This window comes from Copidosoma floridanum, unplaced genomic scaffold, assembly GCF_036245765.1.
Source record: "Copidosoma floridanum isolate Cflo_tuat_1 unplaced genomic scaffold, Cflo_Japanese_pri ptg000019l, whole genome shotgun sequence".
NCBI classification, from domain to species: Eukaryota; Metazoa; Arthropoda; class Insecta; order Hymenoptera; family Encyrtidae; genus Copidosoma; species Copidosoma floridanum.
This window is the reverse complement of record NW_028321896.1, coordinates 1,846,606-1,873,190: the sequence shown is the minus strand read 5'-3', so window position 1 is coordinate 1,873,190 and position 26,585 is coordinate 1,846,606. Positions and strand designations below refer to the sequence as shown.

The 26,585-nt window shown below is 32.5% G+C and overlaps 1 protein-coding gene across 1 annotated transcript; it reads left to right on the top strand.

Moving 5' to 3' along the window:
• The first annotated feature begins 944 nt into the window (after window positions 1-944).
• LOC106636901 (orexin receptor type 2) lies at window positions 945-17,959 on the top strand. The gene is made up of 7 exons (XM_089593591.1): window positions 945-1,313; window positions 7,097-7,276; window positions 8,041-8,156; window positions 9,031-9,183; window positions 9,985-10,170; window positions 11,414-11,548; window positions 17,710-17,959. Exons 1-7 carry the CDS (start codon window positions 945-947, stop codon window positions 17,957-17,959), a joined length of 1,389 nt encoding a protein of 462 aa, XP_089449717.1.
• The last annotated feature ends 8,626 nt before the right edge of the window (window positions 17,960-26,585 follow it).

Sequence of the window (26,585 nt, the reverse complement as noted above, 5' to 3'; positions counted from 1 at the left end):
ATTCAATATAGTTGATCGAAAAATTATTATAAAAACAATTGGTGACATGCCTTTCTTGCGACTAATTTTTTTGTACGAGAAGCGTTGGTTCATTTTTAATTCACTTTCCGAAGCACAGGGTCTAGTTAAAAAATGGACGCTCGTTAAATGAAATATGTAAAAAGCTCTCTAACGTTGAGTCAAAAAAAAAATTCTCGGATGAGAAGTTACATGCGAAACGAGTTACCTTTTCAAGCTTTTTCATCAACATCCACGAGACATAGCTATTGAACGCCTGTAACCATTTTTTTTCACCTAACATTGTTTTTAGTCTCAAAAAATTCTCGTTTGGAAGCAGTTTTAAGGCACTCTATTTTTTACGTTTTCAGTACTCGACCATTTTTGAATAGATATAGCTCTCCATTTTCAATATACCGAAAAAAACATTTTTTTTTAATCTCCCATCTGTTTGAAAAATACAAAAAAGAGTTTTATGTCAACTATATTCAGAATGACTGCGTTTTTCCCATTTACCACCCAAGATTTTTGAGGAAAACAAAATCAGTTTCAAAGCCGTACACAAAAAAAACAAAGTCTCAGTACACGTCAGTTCATCACAGAGCAGCTAACACGCGTACATGCTACCCCAAGACCAACAACCACCTGCCTGACTAACAAATAAACAATAAAAGCACTATTGTTTCAGTTGCAGCTGAGCCCAACTGAAAGCAGCAACAAAAAATCAGCGGGGCGCTCTGTTTTTATTGCCACTAAGACAATGGAACAACTTTGGTCGTATTTCCCAGTTGGAGGCGAGGCGCACATACGACCGGCCGTCTCTCGCTTCCCGCCTCGCACTATATATCCAGCACTCTCCTGTTGACGCTACAGAATAGTACGGGGGACAGCTCTCCGGTTTCTCTCCGTTCGTATCGTCTTTCCCGCGCTCCGTTCTGATCCCGAAGATGTCACAGCAAAACACGACAAACGCCGATCTTTATTACCACACGATAGTCGAGTATCTGAACGGCTTTCGCAACGACACCGTCGATTTCACAAGGCCACACTTGAAACCCTCCTTCGACAGCAGTTGGCCCTTTGTGATCGGCGTCTACGCGGTGCTCATCGTCTTCAGTCTGGTCGCCAATATCGGCATGGTGTACCACGTGTTCAGGTACGGCCACTCTGACAAATCGACCTGCGGCTTTCTCGTGAACGCCGCCTTGGCCAATGTGCTCCATGTCGCCGTCCCTCTGCCCATCACCGTCATCAACTTGCTGCTGTACAATTGGATATTTGGAAAATTCATGTGCTACTTTCTGCCGATGCTACAGGTTTGTTCATTATTTTCGATTTATTTTGCTGGTGGGGCGCACGTGGGGTTGTCCACACAACTAATGTACGTTACTAAAGAAACTGTTTAACTGTTAAGTACTTTTAACGTGAGTGTTTACGAATGTGGCTATTTAATACAGAAGTTACTCTGAAATTGTATTTGAGGTTGTTCATATGGTAACGACGCCAACTATCATGAAAAATTTGAATAATATTTAACTGAAACACCACTTGAAAAAAAATTCAAGGATATTCCCCAAGTGCTCTAGTTTGCTATAAAATATGTCCAAAATTAGAAATAATGTCTATTCGGTCAGAAAAAGCAATTTTCAATCTCTTCAGACAACAAAAGTATATGAAGAACTTGAAAAAAAAAAAAATCAAAAATTTTCTTGTTTACGTTTTCCCTTCACGTTTCAAGAGTACGCGTATCAAACTTGGAGTCTTTTCGTGCAACAGAAGAAAGTTGAGAAGCAGTTTGTTGGATCGGCTTCTCGCCACGTGCGGAGACCCTGCACCATAGGAAATAGTTATTTACGTTTTTTTTCACATTTCTGTTACCTTACTTGTAAATTTATCACAATAGAATGTAGTGGAATCTAATTTCCTATAGGAAACACCTTAAAGTAAGAAATTTCGGTGTTTTGATATTAAATTTACTGCCCACCCCTTGACAAGCTTTAGTTCAAGTTTAATGAGATGACCAATTACAAACTTCGGCTTTCATAGAACCAATACTTACCCTTAGCTGCTCCTAATGATATTAAAGCACCAGAACCATTAGCAAGAAAAAAGTTTTTAGTTTTATACACAAATACACATGATTTGTATTGTTTAGAACTCAATTGTCCATCGAGTTCACTAAAAGTTAGTTTTAAGAGTAAAAGGTACCATGAAACAAAAAGAAACACATGCATGAACCCTTCCAGAAAATTATTTGTTATTTAAAACCGTAGGGGATCGTATACTTGCAAGAAAAACTATTTGATATTAATTTTTATACATCACTAAATCATTGAGTAAAAAACACACGAAAGGATCTGTATAATAAAATAAAATCCAGTTTGAATGGCACTATCAAGTCTCGTGAGTCATAACCCTTGAATAATTTCAATAGAAAACGGAGCATTTTGTACGTTTCATAGAATGACATTCAATAAAATCTAACTTTGATCCACGGACGGAGTGCACAATTTCTGTAAGGACAAACAACTTTTGTTGAGCCAAGCAAACTTCGAACCCTTGCTCTCATACCCTGTTCGGAAAATTTGTTTCCCGCTCAGTTCTGGACTTTCAGAAGTTATCCAACTATTTAGAGCTCGCTTACGATATCAGAAAGTTTTCTATAAAATTACCACAGCTGCAACATCTGCTGATGTTTATGACATACCCAAGCTATCGAGAGACTCAAAACAAGTAGCTCAATTTTTAAAAAATACTATGCTTTTACTGTGAGACACGACCGAAACATTTTTTGTCAGAACAAAAGTTACGTTATAGGATTTTTTTTTGACATTTAAAGTGATTCCTCTTGTTAAGAGCGCTGGTATAAAATTGTGAAATAAAATGAACAATACAAAAAAGTTGTGTATTTGTATATTAATTACAACTTATGTATTCAACGTTCTTTTCTCAAATAACAAATAAAAATGTTAAATATGATTGAATACCTTTTGGGCGAATTAAAAACGACTTTTATCGTTTAAAATATTAGGATAACGTTGTGGAGAAAAGTGTCACATGCTAAAAAATACTAAGATGTACAATATTTATATTTAATCTGATATTTTGTTACTATCGTGGCCCAATGTTTAAATTATTTTACGTTATTTTTGCAATCTGGATAAATATAAAATTATCTACTAATTTTGAGCCTCGTTAGGTTAATATAATTAAAGTTGGTCGGAAAACTTGATTACGTATACACAAAGTTAATACAAGCATAACGTTATTTACTCAGACAACTGCCATTTGAGAATCAATATTTTTTTTCATATCCCAAACAGTCAATTTAAGTCTAATTAAACTATTTTTTTTTTTCGTAAAAATTCAAGACATTTCTGTAAGCCAGCCGTAACCAACAAATGTGTTTGGGAAATAAGAAACCAATAGAGCTATAGCTCAAAATTTTAGTTTTTTGCTTCATCCTGAATTTTTTTATAAATAATTATTAACTAATATTTATTACGTAGGTTTGATTCACTTTTGAATTTTAAAAACCACGTAGTCGTTAACTTATTTCTGTATCACAAAAACACTATTTTAGAAATAGATAAATTATGTTGATAAATTGATTAACGAAAACTTATTTTTGCATACCTTACTTGGTATTCTTTAAATATTTTTAAGCAAGCACATTTGTACTTTTGTCCCATTCCTTTTGGTAATTGAAAATTTCAGGAAAGTTTTGCTGTTAAGTAAAGTAAAGGAAATAAGTAAAAATCTCTGATATGTAAAATATGGAAATAGCACAGTACCACGTGAAGTGGATGGTTCTAAAAATTTATGACTACAATCAGTTTTGGTCCCGAAACCAATGTTTCCTGGTGAAACTTTTCATCGATAATCGTGCCTATAAGTAGGAGCAGAAAAAATTTGGAATAAAGCCCAGATCTGTGCGTCGAGTACTCTCTCACATCACTTAAAAAATTTTTCTTTTGCATCCTCGAAAGATCAATACTCAGACGCTCATAGGTTTTGTTGAAAAAATAGTGCGTAAGTAAAATAATATGATTGTTGACGTATCTTTTTTCTACCTTTGTATACTCGTTACATTATAAAAAAAAAACTTTATGGAATAATACAATTACGTGCGTGCTTTGAAAACATTAAAAAGCTCTGGCATTTGAAAAAAAAACTTGCTGAAATGATACAATTACGTGTGGCTTTTTGTAAAAAAATGACAAACCATATGCAGTTCTGTAAATTTTTGCTACCGAGTCCTAGAATAACATATATATTTTCTATATGTACTCGTGCCGTTTCAGTGAAAAATGTGCACAAAGCTGTGCCGAAGCCGTAATCCGCTTGGTTCGCGAGCGTTGAACGAAATGTTTCTCCACTGACCGAGAAACTCGAACCAAAATATTCGACACACAACAATGCATGTGCAGTAAATGATTTTTCTTTAGACCACGCGACTTCGCAGATTTGACGCATCAATACACGCGCGCAAAATACCTCTTCACATTCCGGTGATACAGTCTAACGAGGTATTGCGATATCAATAGTTTGTTCACGCTTTTATCTCTTTAACGTACATGTACAGAAGATTGCTCGATGAAAAGTTCAATAGTACTTCATTTACTGCGGCTGGATCTAAAAAATCTCAATGACTTGTAAGACCAATTGTCAACTTTTTTATTTATGCTTGGATGCCAGTTCTCTCATGTTATGATTTTTCGATTAAAAAAAAATTTATTCTTCAGTATTATGTAAACATAAAGATTTTAAAATAGTAGCAATTTAACATACGTATATGAAAATAAATTGCATCACTCGTGAAAAAATAGAATAGGACGTCGAGTGGTGGTAATTTATATGCAAACTAGCACTCGTATATTGTGAAAAGAAGTGTGTACGCTATTTGTTCGCATTGTATGGTGAGCCAAAAATGGTATGGATTTATTTTTAGTTGAAGGATTTTAAATCGTAATTTAATCATACCGATTTCAAGCTCACAAAACTTATATTACTTTGAAATACGATTACTTTATTTCAAATTAATCGTGTGATGAAGTTGGTATACGAGAAAAGTTTATTTATAAGTGTCGAAAAGTGTAAAAATGATCGAAAAATTTTCAAAACAGTATTATAAAAATAATTAAAAATTTTATGATAAAAATGTATTAATATAATTTTAAATTAGGAGTAAAAAATATGTCTTGTAGTTGCTTCTCACAAAGCTTTGCTTTTACATGTCCATTACTTTACATTGCAAAACACGTCTATAAACTACGCATCGCACAAAGTCGTATTTTTACAAGAACTGATAAAGATATTATTACAAAAAGGATGCATTTCAATTGTTTCACAATGGATTTTAAGATGCACGATCTTGTAACTGGGCTTTCTTCCTAAATATTTCCAAAGGCAGTAAACTATTCAATTATTCTTAACTCATAGAATTTGTATTTACGTATTTATGTGCACATATCGTCAATCTCGTCGCCTCACTCTACCAACATGTATTTTGTTGGTTGCAGGAGACAACATCTCTCCCCGTCCGTCCCAAAAATGGTAAAATTAATTGGTAGAAAGCCAACGAATCTTCCACACTATCTACAATCATATATTATATTCTACCCTCTCTATAATGGTGGCGTGTGAAAGACGTGTCGAGTGAGTGATTGTGTTGAAAAGGCTCTTCCAGATCAAATCGACTCGCAATAAGAATCATATTTACCCTGTCTTTCCAATAAAAGGTCACGTGGAGATTCCTCGAACCATCCCTCTCTCCTGAGACCCTTCAATAATTAATGAATGGCTCCTATTGGTTTGAGCAGTTTAAGGAATCCACGTGTAATGCGAATCACGTAGGGTGATAAAGCTAAAAACTATTCCTAACCAGACCTCTAAATATTAAATGTACTTTAATGTTGCTTTTTAGTGTTGTTGATCAATCAACAAAGTATTTAAAATTCTGAGTTTGGAAATAAACATTTTTCAATACAGTATTTAGATACAATGTTTGCACGTACAATAATCAAATACACATAAAAATTTAGACTTTTCAAAGTTTATCAACATAAGCATTAATTGATAACTTTTGCAAGGTTTTTTCTGTAATACAGCTTTTGTCCACAGCAAGATAAAACCTCAACCAATTCGTATTTTTAGTATCCAAATTAAGTAATAAAATGTTTGAAAGTGAACAAGTAAATGCAAAAACATAATGACTATGGAAATAATTCTAAATTGGCATGATAAATTTGTGAATTTGATCAAAGGTTGAAGTATGAATTAATTTTGAAATATTTCTGCAGAAAGCTGTTCCACTAACTACGGCTGATTGTATTTGCAATCTTAATCAGTAGCTGAAAATCAGTACCTATCAAAGTGAAACATATTTTCTAAAAGCAAAGAATTCTGTCAGAACCAGTTCTTAGTGGAAGCATCAAAGAATTAATTCTTTTATCAATGCATATAAAGAGAATCAGAATACTGCATGAAAAATGATTATTTTTCTACCAATTATGAAGTATTGAAAAGTGGTAAAGGGTTGGAGAAAAAGAGACGCGTCTCTAAGCTTTTTTAAATTAAAAATATATCTTAACTAGCTGAAGCTCGCAGTCAAAGCACTAATTACCTCCTCGTAGCATTTAAGCATGATTTATTTATCAAATAATTAGTACATTAAAACGTCGCATGTCAAATACGAATGATACATAATGAGTGAAACCCTATTATTAAAGACCCGATCGATTTCGCGCAGCGATGAATATGCGCGGCACCAATTAACTGGAAAAACAAGCGTTTCGCGGATGATTGTTCATTTTTTCGACCCATCAAAAGTGAATTTAAATTTGTTCGTGAATACCTGGAGTTAACAGAGAAGATATCATCTCATAGTTAAAAATTATTGATATTACTTTCGTCAGATACAGAAAAAGACACTTATTTTACTATATTATTCTAATTTGTTTTGAAAACTATAGACTCTACAAAAAAAAAAATACATTTAAAGAACACGATCAGCTCAAAAAAAAAATTTTTAAACTATCATAATCTAATTTTTGTGTTGGGTTCGCTCAGTTAATAATATTCAAATACATTTTTTCAGGACATTTCGATACACGTATTGATGATGACGTTTCTACTGATTGTCGTCGATAGATACAGGTTTTTGGATGATCCAAGAAAACCACGAATACCTGCTTTCATCTGCTCCGTGGGAACGTGGTTTTTTGCCATTTGTATTGCCCTACCACACCCTATTTATCCGACTTTTTTGGATCTTCAGGTAAAAAATTTTTTACATTGATTATATTACGTAATAAGGAATTGATTAGATAAGAAAAAAAAATGTTTAACATGCAAACAGCATCAATTATTGCATGAATAATTCCACGATGCAGACGTTTTATCGGTTTTCCATACCACTCCGAGTTGATTGAAAATAAAAACAAAATTATTTTTGTTACGAATAAACGTATAATTGTTAAAAAAATTATTTTGGAAACGTGTGTGATGTAAGTATATTCCAAACTTAAAACTATGATACTGCATACAATTTTATTTCACCTTAACTTTACTACAATGTAGTTTGTGTCTAGTTGTCAACTTTAAAAGGATAAAAAAATCAAATGGTCACACCCCAGATCATTTCTATACAGTAAACTTATTTTATTTTAATTATTTTCATAGTCTAATGCAACTGACTTTCGTGAAAACCTGACAAACAAACCGTGTAATGTATTCGGATAAATCACTTAACGAATAAAGGCTTCATTCGTGTGACAATATACTAGGCTTTCGTGTAATGAATTTCTACCTTAAGAAACAAGAAATAAATACTTACCTTACATTATTACCACTCATTGTAGGATGACATGAAAATCTCATCACTCAATTAAAAAGGAGATAAAAAATATTTTTTTGTCAATTTATTCATAAGTATGTAATAATAAATTATTATAAAGATAGTCAGAGTATTAGAGAGAAATTACATTTGGATCAAATTCAAAATATTTAAAGCTATGGTTTCTTTCTTTTTTTTCCTTATAGAAAGAATTTAATGAAAATGGGAATGATCTGAAAAGTAATCAGGTATACCCCAGCTTGTGTATGGCGAACTTGGAGAACGACATACACGACTACGTTAAAAGTCTATTCATTGGAGCGTGAGTATTACATTTCCTTTGCTTGCAGCATTGTAATTTGTAGGTATGCATACGGTTGATGAGATATGTTTCCCTTAGTTAAAACTTTTAACTGTGAATTTCTGATTTCATACTACAGCTATGGGTTTCTGGCGTTAATGAAGTTATTGTTCTAGAAAATGCAGTGTAATAAAAAAAGGAATACTATAAAAAATTTTTATTAACAATCGTTGTTGTCAATATTACTCTAGTTTTTTGGACATTTGTATTGTAACGTAAAGTAACGCTGTTACTCATTTTATGGACCCCGTAAATGATTGGTTGTATGTGACAAATTAAATACATACAGAAAAATACATTAATTTGTGATCGATTGTAAAAAAAAACTATAGTAAATAACCCCTATGAAACAAAAAAGATATCAAAGTTACAAAGTCAATTGTTTCATGGGTGGTTAACATACTTTATCTTAATAATGGCTAGTCTCTCGTTTAACATCGAGCTAACATAGTTTATTTATCCTATTTACAGCTATAATTTTTTTAAAGAAGTTAACTAAGATGGCTTAGTAATAAATTATGACTATTTCGAGAACTCTTTTTCATTTTTTAACGACATAACTACATATGATTAATAGAGTCACTAACGAATTTTCTTCGATATATTTGAACTCAAAAGTCTAACATTATGTACACAAAAGAGAAGTACAACATATTACTGCTGCATAATCTTGTATTTGTGCTGTATGCAACAAAAGATAAAAATTATTTCATTTTCTTTTGTTTTTTTTTTCTTTCCTTTTTATTTATTTATTTTATTTTCTTTTTTTTTTCTTTTTATAAAATACGATTTCGTAATTGATATTTTTCTACAATACTTTCATGATATTTAACAGTTACATAGCACCTTTAGCTACGATCACGTACATGTACATAAAGTCATCTCGTGAATTAAAAAATCAAGAAGAACCTCTATCTGTTACTTACGATCCTCGACAGTCTGAGACGAAGTCATCTCCCAAAGGAAGTAACAGTAGCAATGACATTACGTGAGTATCATTTGTAATAATTTTTTTGATTTTCAGTCATTTAAACAGTTATATTAAAACACTGCTGCGATAATTATTGATGCTTGGATTTAATATTGCTTCACAAAATTTTTTTTTAAATTAGAAACTAAATTTTATGAGTAAAGTTGATTTTTTAATTCGTAAATAAAATAAAGCTAGTGAGATAATCGTGATTTTACTTATTTTGATGAATTGTAGCTGTAATTGACATGCGTGAGCGTATAATAGTATTAACATAGTATATAAATTTTTCCTTTGATTTATGAATCTCCTAGACATACTTAAACAGAAAAATAAGAGATAATAAAATCAGTTTAATGTTTAAGATGTTTCAGTACTTAATCCAAAGTTATTGAAAACCCATGAGACTTTGCGAAGTTGTTTATTAAATAAAAATGCATCAACACGTAAAATTTAAAATAAAGTTTCCAAACGAAATTACAAGAACAAACGACTTAAAATTATCTCCTTAACACAGCCTCTTGAGGATATCAGTGAGAGTTTTCGATGAGAACGCATAATATGTACTTATTTTCTTCTCACGAATAAAAACTTTGTGCCCTTGTTAAGAAAAACGTCGATCAGAACTCGGATCCTTGGGAGCCGTTAGTCATACTTTGCGCTCATGATACAAAAAACTACCATTTTCTTAATATTTTGCCTATTTTATTTAAAGTAGCAGTGAAATAAAAATCACCTTAGGCTGTAGTTGCGTCTTTGACTTCAAAGTCTGTACTGAACCACTTTAATCGATGGATATTTTAATTTTTGCAAATTTAGGGTTCCAGTTCAAAGAAAGAGCGTAAGCTTAAGCGCAAATGGAGTAGTAGATTTTACAAAAGTATCGACGTCTTGTGATCTTCACGATGGCGAGTACAGTGTATTCAAAGAAGCGAGAACTCAAAGATACCTCTTCGCCATTATAATCATTTTCGCTGTTTGTCTCGGACCCCTAATGTTACTCAGGTAAATATATGCATAGATTGTACACACGCAAGTAGTATTTTCTCCTCCTGTTCGCTCCGTGCGCTAAGTATTTGACTTTGAATGAAGAACAAAATTTACAATTGTTAATAATTAATTTTTATATTTTACTTATTCAATCTGCATGATCTAAGCTGTTACATTAAGTCGCGAACAAAATTTTTCAAACTCTGTTTCACAGTCATCACTCATTTGCACGAATTGTGAGCCTTTGGTTTTAATTACTATTAATTTTTTTTCTTAAAACATCTTCTTTTGTTTTCTGTCTTTCTATCTTTTATTCTTGACTTTTTCACGAAAAAAATTTAAGATCAACAAAAAGTTATCGTGCTAAGTTCTTTTCTGCGATAGTGGAGTTTGTGCAGCAAAACAAAAATATTATTGTAGACTCTCGTAAAGTATAAATAAGTGAGTGAATCCATGCAGAAGAAAATAGTAGAAGGGGTGGAAAAAAAATTCGGTATATTTAAGGTTCCATTGGGTATTCCATGCGATACTCCCTAAAAACCCACGTCAGCGCTTTAAATTCGAGAAAAACCTTTTAAACGACCCCACAGCATACTTCTGAATCTCATCGATGTGCATACTTTCTCTTTCCAGTTACATTCCATTTTGCTCGCGATGCTTGCAACTGGCATTTTTCACGCACTACTCTATACCATTTTCGCTTCTTTTTATAGATACAATCCAATGATACGTTTTTATACGAGCATCGGGATTTTTTTTTTTCAGATTTACAATAACGCTGAGCCTGCAGACTTGACACGAAATTTATATGTTGTTTAGTTTGTCATGTGCATTTATTTCACATAGCTAAGTTAATCCTCAAAATGTCTTTGCTTTCTTCCCTGCTCACATCGCCTATCGATCTTTTTAACTCTCAATACATTGATCGAGAGCTCTAACAACTGAATTATTTCTTTTTTGAATTTTTCGTTAGTTAATTTCCTAACCGTACATCGACAACATTAATTCGATTTTTACAAATTTATCATTATTTTTAAATAAAAATTTAAACTACAAGAACCATAAAAAAAAGCTACAATCATTGCTTCCATCCTGCGTACTATGAGATGAAACATTAATATCATCAGGACAGAGTTTTCTAGTAACATTAAAATTTTATGCACGAATTCTTGAATAAATTTCCAAACTAAGATTGCGTATCATTTTTTAATTAAATTAGTTATAGCTAATACAAATAAAATCTTCAAATATTTTTTAGATTAGTGAGACCAGGAATTCTGGAAACTTACGACATAATGTATCATTTGGACATGGTATACCTAGTCTTTATCTGGCTAGCCTTTTTGCCCGCCTTCACGACTCCTTGCATCTATTTTGCGTGGAAAATCAACAGGTTAGTGTAATTCCTTTGAGTACAAAAACCATATAAAAAAAAAATTGTATAGTGTTGAGAATTTTGTGTACACGGAATGAAAAAAAAAAAGGAATGTGCAAAAAAAAGCGTGACATCGCGGTGATGATGATCACCACCTACCAAGTAAGACATAAGATGGGAAAGGGGAGAAAAAGAAAATTACAAATGCCTGCTGAATATCAATATTCCTTGTCTGCTGGAGTATGAAACTAAAAAATTACGTCTTATTTCGAACAAAATCGCATAAAAAATGTCAACAACAGAAATTAAATACCGGTGGGCCATGACACTAGAAAATAAAGTACAAGTGTAAAGATATAGAGAAAGAAAAAAGATTGTAGTCTCGGTTACTAAAGAGCGGGAGGAAAAAAGTTAAAGAGCATTAAAGGGGATAGGATAAGCGTGGAGAGGACGGGAAAATAGGTCGAGATCTCTTATGCTCTGGTGAGACCACTGTAGGACCACTGAGACTTAACTTCTATTTAAGTTATAATTTAACAAGTAGAATAATCTTAAAAATTTTATGGAACTTGGAAAATCACTAGATAACAAACAGATAAGTAGGTATACTGTAGTTTTTAAATTTTTATCCATAAGGAATTTTATTCATAATTAAGAATTATTTATGATACAACCTAATTTCAGCTGTTTATAACTATTTCCAATATACAAAAATACCTGATAACCTTATCGTTAAATAAATCCTTTTAAGTAGACTAAAGAGAACGATTTTTGTACAAAATTGATTAACATTTACTTTTTATAACTTAATTTAAACAAAAAAGTGCATGATAGCTATTTAAGCTTTTACAAAAAAAAAAAAAAAAAAAATTTTAATTGAAATGAAGTGGTTACAAGTCATTCATCTACAGCGATTTATCGTTTTTGCTGAAAGCAAGTATGACTCGTATAAATGTTACATCAAAGTTACAAACTAATCATTTGCAGTGATACCTCGAAGCCATTCTCAAAACAGATGAATTTAAGATTGATATCCAACAAAGTTCCCAAACAAAACCACAACAGTGGAAAATAATACACTCTACCATGTCTGGGCATGAAGTATGACAATTGAAGTTTCTATACTAATTTCACTCCCATATTACATACACGCACTTGCGCGGATACGTACATTAAGCTCCAAAACTTGCATTCTCGTAGAAATAAAAAATGATTCAGAAGAAAAGTTGTACGGATCCCAGGGATAGCAGCTCCATGCGGAGTGCAGGGAATGGAGCCCATCTAAGAAACAGCAAACAGACTCTATCAGTAGATAATTAAGATAAACTTGTGAAATTGAAATACCATTCAAAGAAAAAGAAGCTCGTTCACTTAACATTAAACTCTGTTATTAGAGTAAGTACAAAGACACTAAACTTGACAGAATTAAAAGTGTTGTTTACTATTTGTTCATTGATTTACTGTTAATAAACAAATAAAATCATTTTAAATGCTAAGAAAAAAAAACAATTATTCACTAAACAGCAAGTCTAATCTTCGAAGCTAAAATATTATTGCAAGAAAAAACCGAAGGAGGCTATTTACCTTGTACCTTAAATAATTAAGTATGATTGTAGGTTTTGTGATATAATTTTTAGAGTTATTATAAAAATTGACCTTAAAAAAGAATTGAAAATTTTATACCTATTTAAGATCTGTAAATTATTTTACAGATACAAGATTTACAACAGTCGACTTGGCATGACATTTTTAAGCTTTTTCCATAAGTCGGATTTTATGAGATTTTACTTTTTCTTTCATAAAATTGTAATATAACAACTTTTCCGTTTTTAAACGTAACTTTTATGAATTATTTGTCAATGGTATTATTTTATAAAACTAATTATAACTCTTTGCAAATTTTTAGGGAATCTCAACTTGTAAACGTAGTATATTTAATTATACAAAATCCATCCAAACCCTTAGCAGCTTTTTTCTGACTGATAGTAACAGTGTACTGATACTATAAATCCTACATTAATTTTTATACAGTTAATTCCTATTTTTTTAGTTTTATATGACCTCTTCTCACCATTTCATCAAAAGTTATTTTTGTTACGAATATTTTTTTCTAAATTTTGGCCCGTATAGGTGACTTACGGCATATTTATTTATACAACTTAACACTCATGTACAGCTTACTTCAGGGACTGAAACTTTCTGTCGATTGCTGGGAAGAAATTTTGAATAATCTCGGAATCAATAGCATTTTGTGTTCACGTATATTCCATCGTCTACTCAAACTGGTATGTAACTTGACCATGCTTTCATGACAAAAACCTTCGACTTTTCAGCTTTGGATAACTAAAACTGTTATTTTTTTGTAGTAGTGTATTGATTAACCTGAAGTTGAAAGATCCAATCAATATTCAAAGGTTACATTATGCATCTTTTTTCCGCCTCATTTAATTCATCCCTACATTTGATACTTACCATAGTAATGTTTTAATTTTTTGGTTACGTGCTGGTGATCAAAATAAAACTTTTTTTCAAACTTAGTTTATTCAGTTCTATCAGAAGTCATACAATAATTTTTTTTTAAATTTAATTAGCCTTACACAATTTTCGGGTCACTCGATACATTACTTTTTGAAAAACTTTGCTCTTTAGATTGGATTTTTTAATCTCATAGCCTGTACGCATGGTACATTAGCACTAATGCTTAACCACTTAGTCACCCTTCGAGACACATATTATTCACTACTTACAAGAGCATATAAAAGTTTAAATACTATTACAATTAATTATGATTCCAGTAGCGTAGTTGAGAGAAGTCGTTAAATTTCTCCCGTCACTGTGGAAGTATACTACATTACAAAAAAAATTTTTCTCAGCAGTTGAATATTCCCCTGCAGCGACGCACCTAATGCGCTCGGCAAGGTCCCCACCACTGGTGGAGATGGTTTTTCAATCCATATAAGGATATTAAAGTATACGACCTGTGAGCCCAGCTGCCACAGATCTCTCAATGCCCTGCTTAAAGCTTCCTGTCGTTTCAGATATTTGTGCCACACGTTTGATGAATTATGCAGATAAAAAAAAAAAAGAAAAAAAACAACCATCGGGTAGCTTGGTAGATGCTACGGTAAAGAGATCATATGCTGCAAGGTTATACAAATAACGAAGCTTTGTAATGGGGAATGGTATAAAAAAAAATTGTAACAAAAAACAAAGAGATTATATTTTTTACAACTTCTAACTAGGCTGACTAAGAAAACAATTGTACTACGTTTTCATTTGAACTAATAAAGCTTATACTTGTATAAATAATGAGGATTTCGGATGCAGCACTAAAAACAAATCTTGGTAGCACATATTTGAAAGACCATTATTCTAATGAAATTCTATTTTAGCATAAACTTAAATTTTGTTTGCTTTAGTTAAGGCCTATAAGACCAAGTGCACAAATAGTCTCAAATGATTGGTATACAAATAGCGTTGAACGAAGAAATTAGAGATAATGATTATGAATAACAAAAAATCGTTGAGAACAAATGAGAAAAATATATATATATATAATATATATATGTATATATGTATTAGAAAGTGTAGGAATGTCGTGGTCTCGTTATTGTAAATGCGCGCAATGTTTGTATGAGGACGGGTCACATCCTTGACGTATTATTTATGACTTTCCTTCCATTTCCCCCGAATTTCGTAAGAGGGATGCGGGACAGTTAATTGCAAGCGAGTCGGGCTAGCTGTACAATGAAATTTCACAGGCTGATGGTCAAGAGAGACGCGTGCTACAGAATACTGTCGTGCTCTAGTAGCGTGTAATTTTGGACAGTTGACAGGAACATATAATTTTCTCATTTAACGTCTTGGTAATCACTGAATAAAAGTATCTCAACAGGAAATTGGTCCTTTCACCGTTGTGTTGACATTTTTCCTACTGTGAAATTTAAAATGACAAGACCTAGAGTTCATAGAATACTGCGTTCGTTCATTGAGTTACTTGTCTAGTTATCGCCGAAAAAATAGTCTTTACAACTCATGATGTTGTACGCCATTGATATTGCATGTACGATTATTCATACTGTATGACACAAACGATAGAGAAATTCTTATTTAAAGAAGTACCGTTAGAGAATTTATTTTAATTTTTTTATGAAGTTGCCAAAGTAAAGACTGTCCGTAAATTTAATCACTCCAAAATCCCTGAAAAATCACAGAGAAAACCAGAGTTGGAAACATCAGTATTCACGTAGACACTGCCCAGATCCAAAATTACACTGGAGTAATGTTTGCTTCCAACTTGTTATAATCGATATTAAATCGACAAAGTCACAAATCGATTCACAGACCCACTTTGAGTAGGAAATTTTCACTTTTAGGCTGCCTGCCCAGCGAAACACAAATGTCCTGCTTTTAAAAACAGACCATGTGATAATTTAATACACCTACCAACCCGAGTTGGTTCATTAGAAAAAAATGAAAACTTTACACGGCTTCCAGCAGCAACTTTTGCAGTGCTCCAGCTTATAGTTTTTGTTTTGTTTTTTATCTGCAATGTCCTTGGGGACGCCACACACTGCGATACCCATATTATTAGAGTTAAACTCGTGTGGTTCAGCGCCGGATATACTACATAGCGATGCACAAACTCGTACTTGTAAGAAACTTTTAACAATAAATTATATAGGATTGTCATCATCATTGAATCATAATGGTGCAATCAATCGTGTAACAACCATCTTTTTTGATAAATGTCTAAAATGTTTCAATGCCAGGTGACCCGTGAAAATAAATCAACTCTGATGTAATAGCTGTTGACAAGTACTCGGAAATAAAAAATAAAAAAAATTGTTTTGGAAATGGAATATGGTGGAGAGGGGATTCAATCAAAAACAAACGCTGCCACTCGCATTATACAAGGGGAGGGAAAACACCACGCGTCATTGTTTTTGTCCCCATGACATAATCCCTGGTAAACCATGCGTTACACTCGATATTCTTTGTATACCATCTTATACTAAATCCTATCTAGGTTGGTAAGGGAAATTTCCCAAAAATACTCACACATAGCTTATTGTTCAAGTTGCTATGCGACTAAATTATTTTTACCGACATAGTCAAATATATTGATACACTTGAAGGTTTTCTTTTAACAATATTGAGTTACACCACTTATTTTAATACCAATAGTAAGGAAAAGAATATTTAAAAATTACACACATGAGGCACACCAAAAAAGTACACAACCGTATACTCAACACGTTATCATCAAAATATTTTATCACCAATACTCAAAGAATTTTCCCAAATTTCCAGTTATTTGATTTTCTTGAAATTCTTCATTGATTTCCACCCCTATTTTCCGATTTACCCACCCTGCGCTGCAATCCTATTCTCCATACCTGCGTTGCTTTTGTTGGCATTACCCAACAAGCTCGCCGTTAGTACGAATAATTATACATTTTGCACAGCAGACAAGAGCACATATCAAACAATAAAGGTACCCTGATGAGCTTCATGTATATGAGTGAATCTACAAAAATAACATTCCGAGTTCGTCCCCCATTTTGAAATAAAAAAACTTTTTTAGGCACACCCTCCATATGGGGCTTATTTTGCTCACAGTGCCATTTACCATGAGGGAAAAATCATGAAAACGAGTGTCAGTCGAGTTTTCCACCGTTTTTCCACAGTACATGACATTGTGAGCGAAATAAACTCCATCTTAAGGGTATACCTACAAAAAAATTTTTCATTAATTTTTTTATTTAACAACGAGGAGCCAAACTGGAGTATTTTTGTGGGTTTACTCATTTGTAAAACTACTTTTCAAACATACCACTACATTCATTTCGGTACTTACCATTTTTTTTGATACAGTTTTTAATCTATTGACTTACTGTTTACAAATGACTTGGCCTAGTGGTGTTATCACAAATGTCACTTGTACGGCACATATACAGAACATATGATGAAATAATATTCTTATTTTGTTTAAAATGGTAAAGTCTTGAAGAAAAAACTTTAAACAAGCAAATGAGCCAAAGTTGATTGGCTGGAGATAAATTTTGCGCATACGAGAGTAATACCCCGGAGGGATAATCGTGTGTTTTCCAATCTGTCAACAGGTCAAAGAAAAATCGATGGCTTATCTACTGGCGCGACCTGATTCGATGCCACAGGACAGGAGTCCGTCACCACCTAGCTCCTGGCCATTGTTTGAGCAATCGCTCAAGCGTGGCGATCGTTGTCGAGGGAGGGGTGGTGCGCGAACAAATGGACAAAGCTCCCGATGAAGGGAACACGAGTTCGGCTGGCCTGGGCTCACCCAGCCACGGCAGCAACGATGCTTCGGTACCTCCAACGAGCAATGGCGCTGCTAGTGGTAATATAGATAATGGAGTTTGCGTCAGGAAGAATATAGTGTTGTGAGAGTGGCCCCAGCGCTGCAACGCCTGCGCCAAAAAGAAAAAGCGGAAGGGATGTTGCAAGTAGGAAAAGTTTTTGTCGTAATCCGATTGTGATAATGCGACATTGGTTTGAGGGGAAATTCCATTGTCTGTTTCATCCGTTTTCTTTAAAAGCGAGGTACAAGATAATAAAAATTTCTTACAATATTTGTTGTGTAAAGTTAACAGTCATTTTATTCAGAGAAGCAACAAATGTGGTGATCTAGTTAGCCATATCCGTAATTTTATTTGAAAAAATAATTCCTAGTCTTGAAATCGGTTGTACTGATTTAAAGGAAAAACCAAAGTAATTTTTACGAGAGTAACGGAGTATTACAATAAATATTAAAACTATTTTGGTTTAAATTTTTTTTGAAAAAAAAATTTTAAAGCTTTGATCAGATTTGTTCATTTTCCATTTTTAATTCACTTATTTTCATACAATGAATTATTCGATCTAGAAAACTCATTTTAAAAGCTGAAAGCTGTTGTTTTTCAAAAACCACGACTGTATAATCATAAATAATGATGCTGCGTAGAGTGCTGAGTAACATGTTGCATATAACACATAAATAAAATTTATTTAGTGGAAATTAATATTATGGTTGAAAATTAATCCAACTCTGTCTAGAAAATTGGAGAATAAAGGAAAGAAAATTATTTACTATGATTTTATTTAAAGTAGTTCACACAGTATGCTTAAAGTTATATGTACAAAAACAGTAGTTGCCCTGAAACGGTAATTAGTTGTTTAAGCTATAAGAACTACATGTCATTAAAATACTTCTTATACTATGAGTTATTTGAATCAGCCACATGTTATTTAAAATAAACTAAAATACATGCTTGCATAAACAATCAATATGAATTTTATTTTTGCATATGTAAAAAAAAGAGAAGAACAATTTGAGTTTCTTGTTATCACCATAAAATTTAATTTCATGGACTTTTAAACTGAAAATTATGTTTTATGGTTTTTTCGCATAAGAAAAAAATAATGATAAGAACGAGGATCGTGAATACATCTAAATACCAATATTGATACTGATAGATTAATACAAATCAAATATTTGAAATAGTAAAAAAAAATTATTAATATAAAACACAAAACAACGATTTTGTTGGACAGTAGGTGACAGTATTTTGAAATTAATGTTAAGGCTAATGTTAATACGCGTGATTTTAGAAAATCAAATTTTCATACTTTACGATAAGTTATTATAAACAAACCATGCATCGGTAAGAAAATTTCAAAAGCGACATTATTCATTAACGCAATCAACGATACTTTGCCTTCGTCTTGAATTTACTGTTGTGCTTCTACATTTCTTCATTACTATTTTCGCACTTTAATATTCACATTTAAAATATGCTTCGATACATTTATAACTTATATGTTAATGAAATACCACGGAAAAAATCGGCTAACATTAATTCTGTCGAATGTACAATTGTAAAATGTTTTGTAAAAGTATAGAATATTTATATTTCCATACAACTGTATAAGCCGTTGATTTATAAAACTAAAAGTTGGGAGAACAAATGTACATGGTCCAATGTATCTTAATGTGTGACTAAATCTTTGGTAATAAAACAACTTGGATTTAACTTTAAAAAAGTTAACAAAGCTTGATTGTATTTTTTAATGATTCATAATACCATATTATTTAACGTTTTCACGCGATGAGGTTCTATTAAAAATTTTTGTCCATGCTAATAATTTTCTTAATTAACTAAATAATAAACTTAATAATTTAATGTCAATCGAACAAAACATATGATTTATTAAAAGGCATTATTATATTTGCTATACTTTTTTCCCTTTTTTTGCATCAAACTTTAATAAAATTATAACACACATCTGCAAAAATCATTTGATTAAAAGATGCACACTCTTCACTTTCTATTACGTTTACAATGGCTCATCTTTTATTACTTTTATTCAAGATAATGTTTTTCAAGTGATTTATGACGATAAAATGGTAACGTATGAAATAATACTTTGTAACAGTTATCATTACTTTCTGAAAGTCATCTAAAACTAACAATAGCAACCGATATTACTGTAAGGATTTCTGACAGTGACTTATTATGCCGATTTATATTCAGATTTCTTTGTAGATCTGAGAGATGGTTCAGCACTTATTCATTTGCAAGCTACCTTATCAATAATGGTAAAAAATAATAATCTTTAGAGGTGGAGGTCCATCTGACTTTTCCCCACTGATAAATAATAGGTAGTAATTTATTTTCTCCAATTTACGTACGTATTACGTACCAATTATTTCAGTACGGGATGACGTATTGATATTTCGGTGCTACAAGTGTTGTGCCATTGCCATATTTCTACCAATACTAATCAGCCCAGGTGTGAAAATAATATAGCCAGGACCTATTGTTGATACTACTAAATTTCGCTAGATCAATTGCAGTGAGGTGAAATACTCCGATGCTATAACCGATACATCTATACATGTGTCATATTCTCTAGAACATGATCGAACAAGCAAATCAAATCATCCAGCCTTAAATACAACATACTTACGTACGTTCAGCTACAAAATACTATCACGCTGTTTTTCCACAGGATTCGCTCCTAAAGACAGCAAATACTCGCACCATCCATTAGAAACTTGGAGCGATCGCTTTGATGCCATCGATCGTGAAAGTTGGTGTTGAATCGCCCGAGCGAATCGACTAAAGTTTAAAACCGAACAAAAGAATGATCTTTTTTCAAACAAGTTGTGTTAAAATGTCATACCAACGGATTTACGTAGAGTAGTACTTTATCTAACCTCATGGTATATGACCTATAAAAATTTTTACATTAAATAGTATTCATACGTATAGATTTTCAATGGTTTTATAACTTACTAATCAATCAATTTATATAAAAATCTAAACGTTACTTAACACATACCTGATACGGCACATTGCATACTGTAATTTTCAGAAGTAAATAAATAATTAACAAAAATTGTATTGTATAACAATGAATGTGAAAAATAGAAACGTATATCAATGCAAGTAGTTATCTTCTATTCAAAGATTTATATTGACAAACAATTATTAGAGTAGATACATGTGCGTACGTTACGTGTATGTCAGAGATGAGGTGCGATATAATATCACAGAGCTCAACCCGCACCACTTGATTCGCACTTTGTAACAAGTAATCAGTTCTAATTGTGACTAATTTACCTATTAAGCCTGGGCGTGTGCATATGTTTCGTATGGATTTCGGTATAAATATCCACGAATGAAATAAATGCCTGTTTACGTCACTACGCTACTCTATAACTCAGCAGGGCTGCACGTGCGGGCCGTCAAGGCGCATTAATCACCCTTGGTTATTTCCCCCGTAAACTTTGGGGGAACTACAAAGACTAAGTTGAACAACATTAATAATCTCTCCTCTACTGAAGCATTCCTGAATGACACTTCACGCACAAGCCCTTTTCCTTTCCCTTCGTGTTCTCCAGAGTACCAATTAATAAAACTAATTATGAAGACGAAAATGTAATCTCAGACGAAATTTGCTATTTTCACAGTAAAGTTTACAAGGAATGGCCTAATGGACTACACATTATTTTCTAGTTAAGTTTAATGAATCCCAAAGTGTGAGAAAATACTAGAATTTTTAAAGATGTGACAATATTTTTCAGCACATGCGAGGTGAACTTACACAATTACCAGATTGATGAGATTTTTAATTAGATTCGAGTAAAAATAATCTAACTTCTACATTATTATTTCATCAAAACAAATAAGCTTTAAATCGAAGAGGGGAGTATCCATAAAATATGCTATTTCTCGTATTTAAGGTAAGGCATATTCAAATTTTTTAATTTACACTGTGAGCATTATGACTAAAAAAAATTTGGAAATTTGATAAACGTCATTGTAATAGTAATTTAATGAGCTTGTATTAGAGGAAACTGTTACATAATACGTTCTAGATTTCCTTGTTACATTATTTTTTACAGATATTAAATTAATTGAGCACAAATTATTATTGGGCAAAAAGTTCAACTTATTTATTAAGTGCTAAGAAATTAGATTAAAAAAAAAAACGAAAAAAGAATCTTGATCATCCCTTACTTCCTGATAATGGCAAATCGATCACTTAAGTTGATCGAAATTCAAGAACTACCATGGAGCAAGAGGGAAAAATAATTTACATTCCTGAAATTTCCCTTCGCTACACTATTTTTACGTTCACGGATAGCTTTCGTTGTGAGTAAATTGATTACCAAAGTTCAATCACAAAATCCATTAGCATTCAATTCTGACGGTGAACGAAAAAGTTATTAATGAAGTTCTGATTTTTTATACATTCAATCAATACAATGAAAACTTTGGAACAATTTTAATCTTTACTTGGCATGCAAAAAAAAAACAAAGATGTCGAAAAAGTTTTTTTTATTATAGAAGGGATAGTTGGAGATTTTGATTCATTGATCAAAATACGGAATAATTTATGTAAAATCTTAGGTATATGTAAAATCTGGAATATAATGTAATATTATTATTGACTCGACTATATTAATTTGTAGGCGTAAAACAGGTCAATTGCGAGATGTTCAAAGTATGAGACGATCGTGCACATTTAATCAATCAAACGAAAGTTACTTTCACTCGGTTACGGTGTCTGTATACGTGAATACGAGACACGATTATTTCCATCCCGATTATGCACCAAAAGTACATACCTTCACGCAATCGATAACGAGATATCCAAATACTTACGGTATGACACGTACTGCCGAGCGAGCGAAAAAGACAAAGGTCGGCTTTCGTTTAAAGATTTTTTTTACGTGTTAAAATTGAGCCCTACTGTTCGGTAAAGTAAATTATTTTCTTCGCAATGCTGGTTTGAGGCCACCAATACTTTTGGCAACGTGTTTCTAAGCTTACAAAGCTTCAATATATACAGACAATTGGCTTCAGAAATAAAATATATATAGTACCGACTTTGGCTACTTTTCGGCGGACAGAAAACTTAATGCGAGCAATCAAAACGTAGAAATCAAAACCTAAAGATGAATACTCGGTTGACTCGATGAATCAGCATTTTTTGTCATCATTGAATTCACTGCAAAAAAATTATTAGTTATTCGAGTAAATTATAAAGAAAAAAACTTTTTGTACCCTTTAAAGTGTTTATTTTGATTAAACAGGACTCGTTTCGATTCATCGGGAGAGTACAATAGGCTTCTGATCGAAGTGCAAAACTTTGGAGTTTAATTTATATTCAGAAGTATGGAAGAAGCCACAGCAATGCCAAGTCTTGTACCTTCAGTGGTTTCGGTTATCATTTTCAAAAAAAATATTGCAGCAATACTTGTTCCATTCTACTCGTAAAAATAAGATTTCTCACCACAAATGAAAGCTTAGATAAAAAAAAATTTCAGCATACCCTGATATGTGCAAATTATTATTTTTCTATTAATACATATCTAAGCTAGAGTAGAAACATTTGTCTGTGTCTGTTCCATTACAATACACAGTCTATCGTTGACAACTTCTTAGCTTCCTTTCATTTGTTGAGTATTAATGTTTTTCACCTACCGTAGAATGTAATAAATCTTAGTTTTCAATTTTTTTAAGGACATACTAATAGACATGTTTCTCAGGATTACCAGACTCAAGGGATCTCGTAAAGCGTTTACACTTTTGGGATCATATTTTCTACTTAAGAGGGACAATTAAAACAAAAAATAGAAGAATGTAGCTTCAGGGGGCATTGTATCGATTGATTAGAAGCGGTTTTCTTATCGCTTTGGTAAGAATTATGCTTTATTTATTTATTTAACTAACGGGCCAAAGACCGAATTAGATAATTTTACAATTTAGTGTGTAAGTATTTTAAAAATAAAAAGAAGTTCAGAGCTTTGTGGGGATGCATGAACTCTTTTGCTATTAAATATTGTAAAATAATGTGTAAATTAAAAGCAAAGTTTCACACTCAATCTAATAGTTACTCACACATACGCTCTAAAAATAGCAAGTAACTCATAATCATTTACCTGCCTCGAAAATACGACAACGTGAGTAGCATTGTAGGTACAAGCCTTTCTTTCGTATTCAACGCCATTTGTTTTGGGAAGTTTCGGTCAGGTACACAAAAGGCAAACCAAATGAATTGTTACGAAACAAAAGCGTAACTTGCGATGAAAACGGGGAAAAAATATTATTCGGTTTTATTATCAACACTCGCAAAATTTTGCGTTGGCTCGTGCACGCGTGTACACGCATATAAATGATGGAATGGTGAAAGTAGCGTGTGCCAAAAAAAGACAGAAAATACCAGAGAAAGGAAGGAAAAAAAAAAAAAAAGAAAAAGTTCAATCAATGGGAACTAAACAGAAGTAATGTACAATATTCGGAACACGTAGGCCCAAAGTGTTTCCCCCCCAAAGCGCGGCTTTCTGCGTCTCATATTTAACGCCCCACGGCGAGGCTGGCCGTTTGAATCAAGCTTCGATTTTCGTCACAGTCAGTGCTACTACACAACTATACAGTGTGATCTGTGTGTTGCCTTCGCTCTCATCTCCTTTTTTATACTCACGTAAATTCGGAAGTTCGTGAAAAAATGCCGGTAAGTCGTGTTATTTCGGACAGTGCATGGCTATTGAAAAAATTGTTTGTCATAAATTTATAAACGTAGTATTGTCCCATGAAAAACAGTCAAATAAATTTGAAAGTAAGTACCGTGTTGACAGCGTAAGAGCACTTGTCCTTTTTTGTTGTCAGCAAAGTTGATTAGTGCCTTCTGGGGTTCTAAAATAATAAACAATAAATTTTATTTTCAAAAATTTCTCATCACATTTACCACATTTTTCATAGGGAAATGCACCAAATCTGACTTGTGAGTGCTGTTTTTTATATTACAGTTTTGATTTTTTACAAACTGTTTTTTTATTGGTTCTTAGTTTAAGCCTGGCCACACTTACAACCTTTCTCACTGGGAATTTGGAGTGCTTAAAAGTGTAGTGAAAAAAATGTTATTAAGCTATTGACGAGTCAAACCAACTGATTGGTTTTTGATAATGTGGATGAATATTATGACAAAATACTGAAAAATTATAAAAATACACTTTTAAGAACCAACTAAAAAATAGAAAATGAAAAAGTTGTAGTCACTGAATTAATTTTCTATAACAGCACACCAGTAGAGACCCTGGGTTTGATTAACGATGACAAAATTATTTTCTATTTTAAAATTCATTAACACAAGTGATTTAATATTAGTTTTCGTTGGATAAGTGCCGTTGTCTTCAGGGCTATTTTGCGGCCCGAGGGACCTGTAAAGCAGGACCTGAGGGACGTAAGGTAGCCTCAGAGACGACGGCACTTATCCGACGAAAACTACTATTTCATGTATTTTTTATTTTAAACTTTTAAGTTACAATTTTTATGTACAATCACACAAAACAGTCAAGAATGTATTAAAGTTCAAACTTAGCAGTCCATCGTCTGAAACCTAAGTAGAGACAGACTAGTAAGGTAAGACGTACCGAAGATGCATCAACTCGAGTGATTTAAAATATTTTTCATGTATTTTTTTATTTTAAACTTTTGAGTTACAATTTTTATTCACAATCACACAAAACAGTTAACAATGTATTAGAGTTCCAACCTAGCAGTCCATCGTCTAAAACCTAAGTAGAGACAGACTAGTAAGGTAAGACGTACCGAAGATGCATCAACTCGAGTGATTTAAAATATTTTTCATGTATTTTTTTATTTTAAACTTTTGAGTTACAATTTTTATTCACAATCACACAAAACAGTTAACAATGTATTAGAGTTCCAACCTAGCAGTCCATCGTCTAAAACCTAAGTAGAGACAGACTAGTAAGGTAAGACGTACCGAAGATGCATCAACTCGAGTGATTTAAAATATTTTTCATGTATTTTTTTATTTTAAACTTTTGAGTTACAATTTTTATTCACAATCACACAAAACAGTTAACAATGTATTAGAGTTCCAACCTATAGCAGTCCATCGTCTAAAACCTAAGTAGAGACAGACAAGTAAGATAAGACGTACGATAGATGCAGGGCAGAAGAAATTAAAGTGAGTTAATCTATATTTAAAATGTTTGTTCTACCTCAGGGCTTTTTTGTGACATTCAGACATTTACTGGGCCCTCAACGGACCCCTCAGTAGTAAAACAGTCCCCGTGCGATGGTGCTGATGCTTCTATGACGAAAACTATTATAACTTTCAATTTACAAGATCTTTAAAAAAAAGTATGCCGTACGTTTATATTACATTGCATTGTCATCCACAATAAATAATATTACCAGCAAACAGTTTCTTCAACGCATTAAAAAAAAAGGTTCAATAGATAGCGAGATTTTATTCATTCAGACACCAATAGACAGCAAAACAAGTTGAATAAAAGAATTCGTTTAAATGTGAAGAAACGCAGCAAAAAAATTTTACCGGAATACAGATTTTAGTAGTGCTACTTCGAGGAAAATTTTATACTCTAGAAAAAAAAGTAGAATAAACACCTACCTGTCTTACGTCTACGCTGTAGCTGTAGACAAACTTGTATATTTTTCTTTCAGTCATGTTATAGTTCTGTGACGTAAAA

Excerpts from the sequence above, each read along its gene's own strand:
- LOC106636901 (XM_089593591.1), top strand. The coding sequence starts at position 945 with ATGTCACAGCAAAACACGACAAACGCCGATCTTTATTACCACACGATA. Across the intron at positions 7,277-8,040 it reads CGACTTTTTTGGATCTTCAG|AAAGAATTTAATGAAAATGG; the intron begins GTAAAAAATTTT and ends TTTTCCTTATAG. Across the intron at positions 8,157-9,030 it reads AAAAGTCTATTCATTGGAGC|TTACATAGCACCTTTAGCTA; the intron begins GTGAGTATTACA and ends GATATTTAACAG.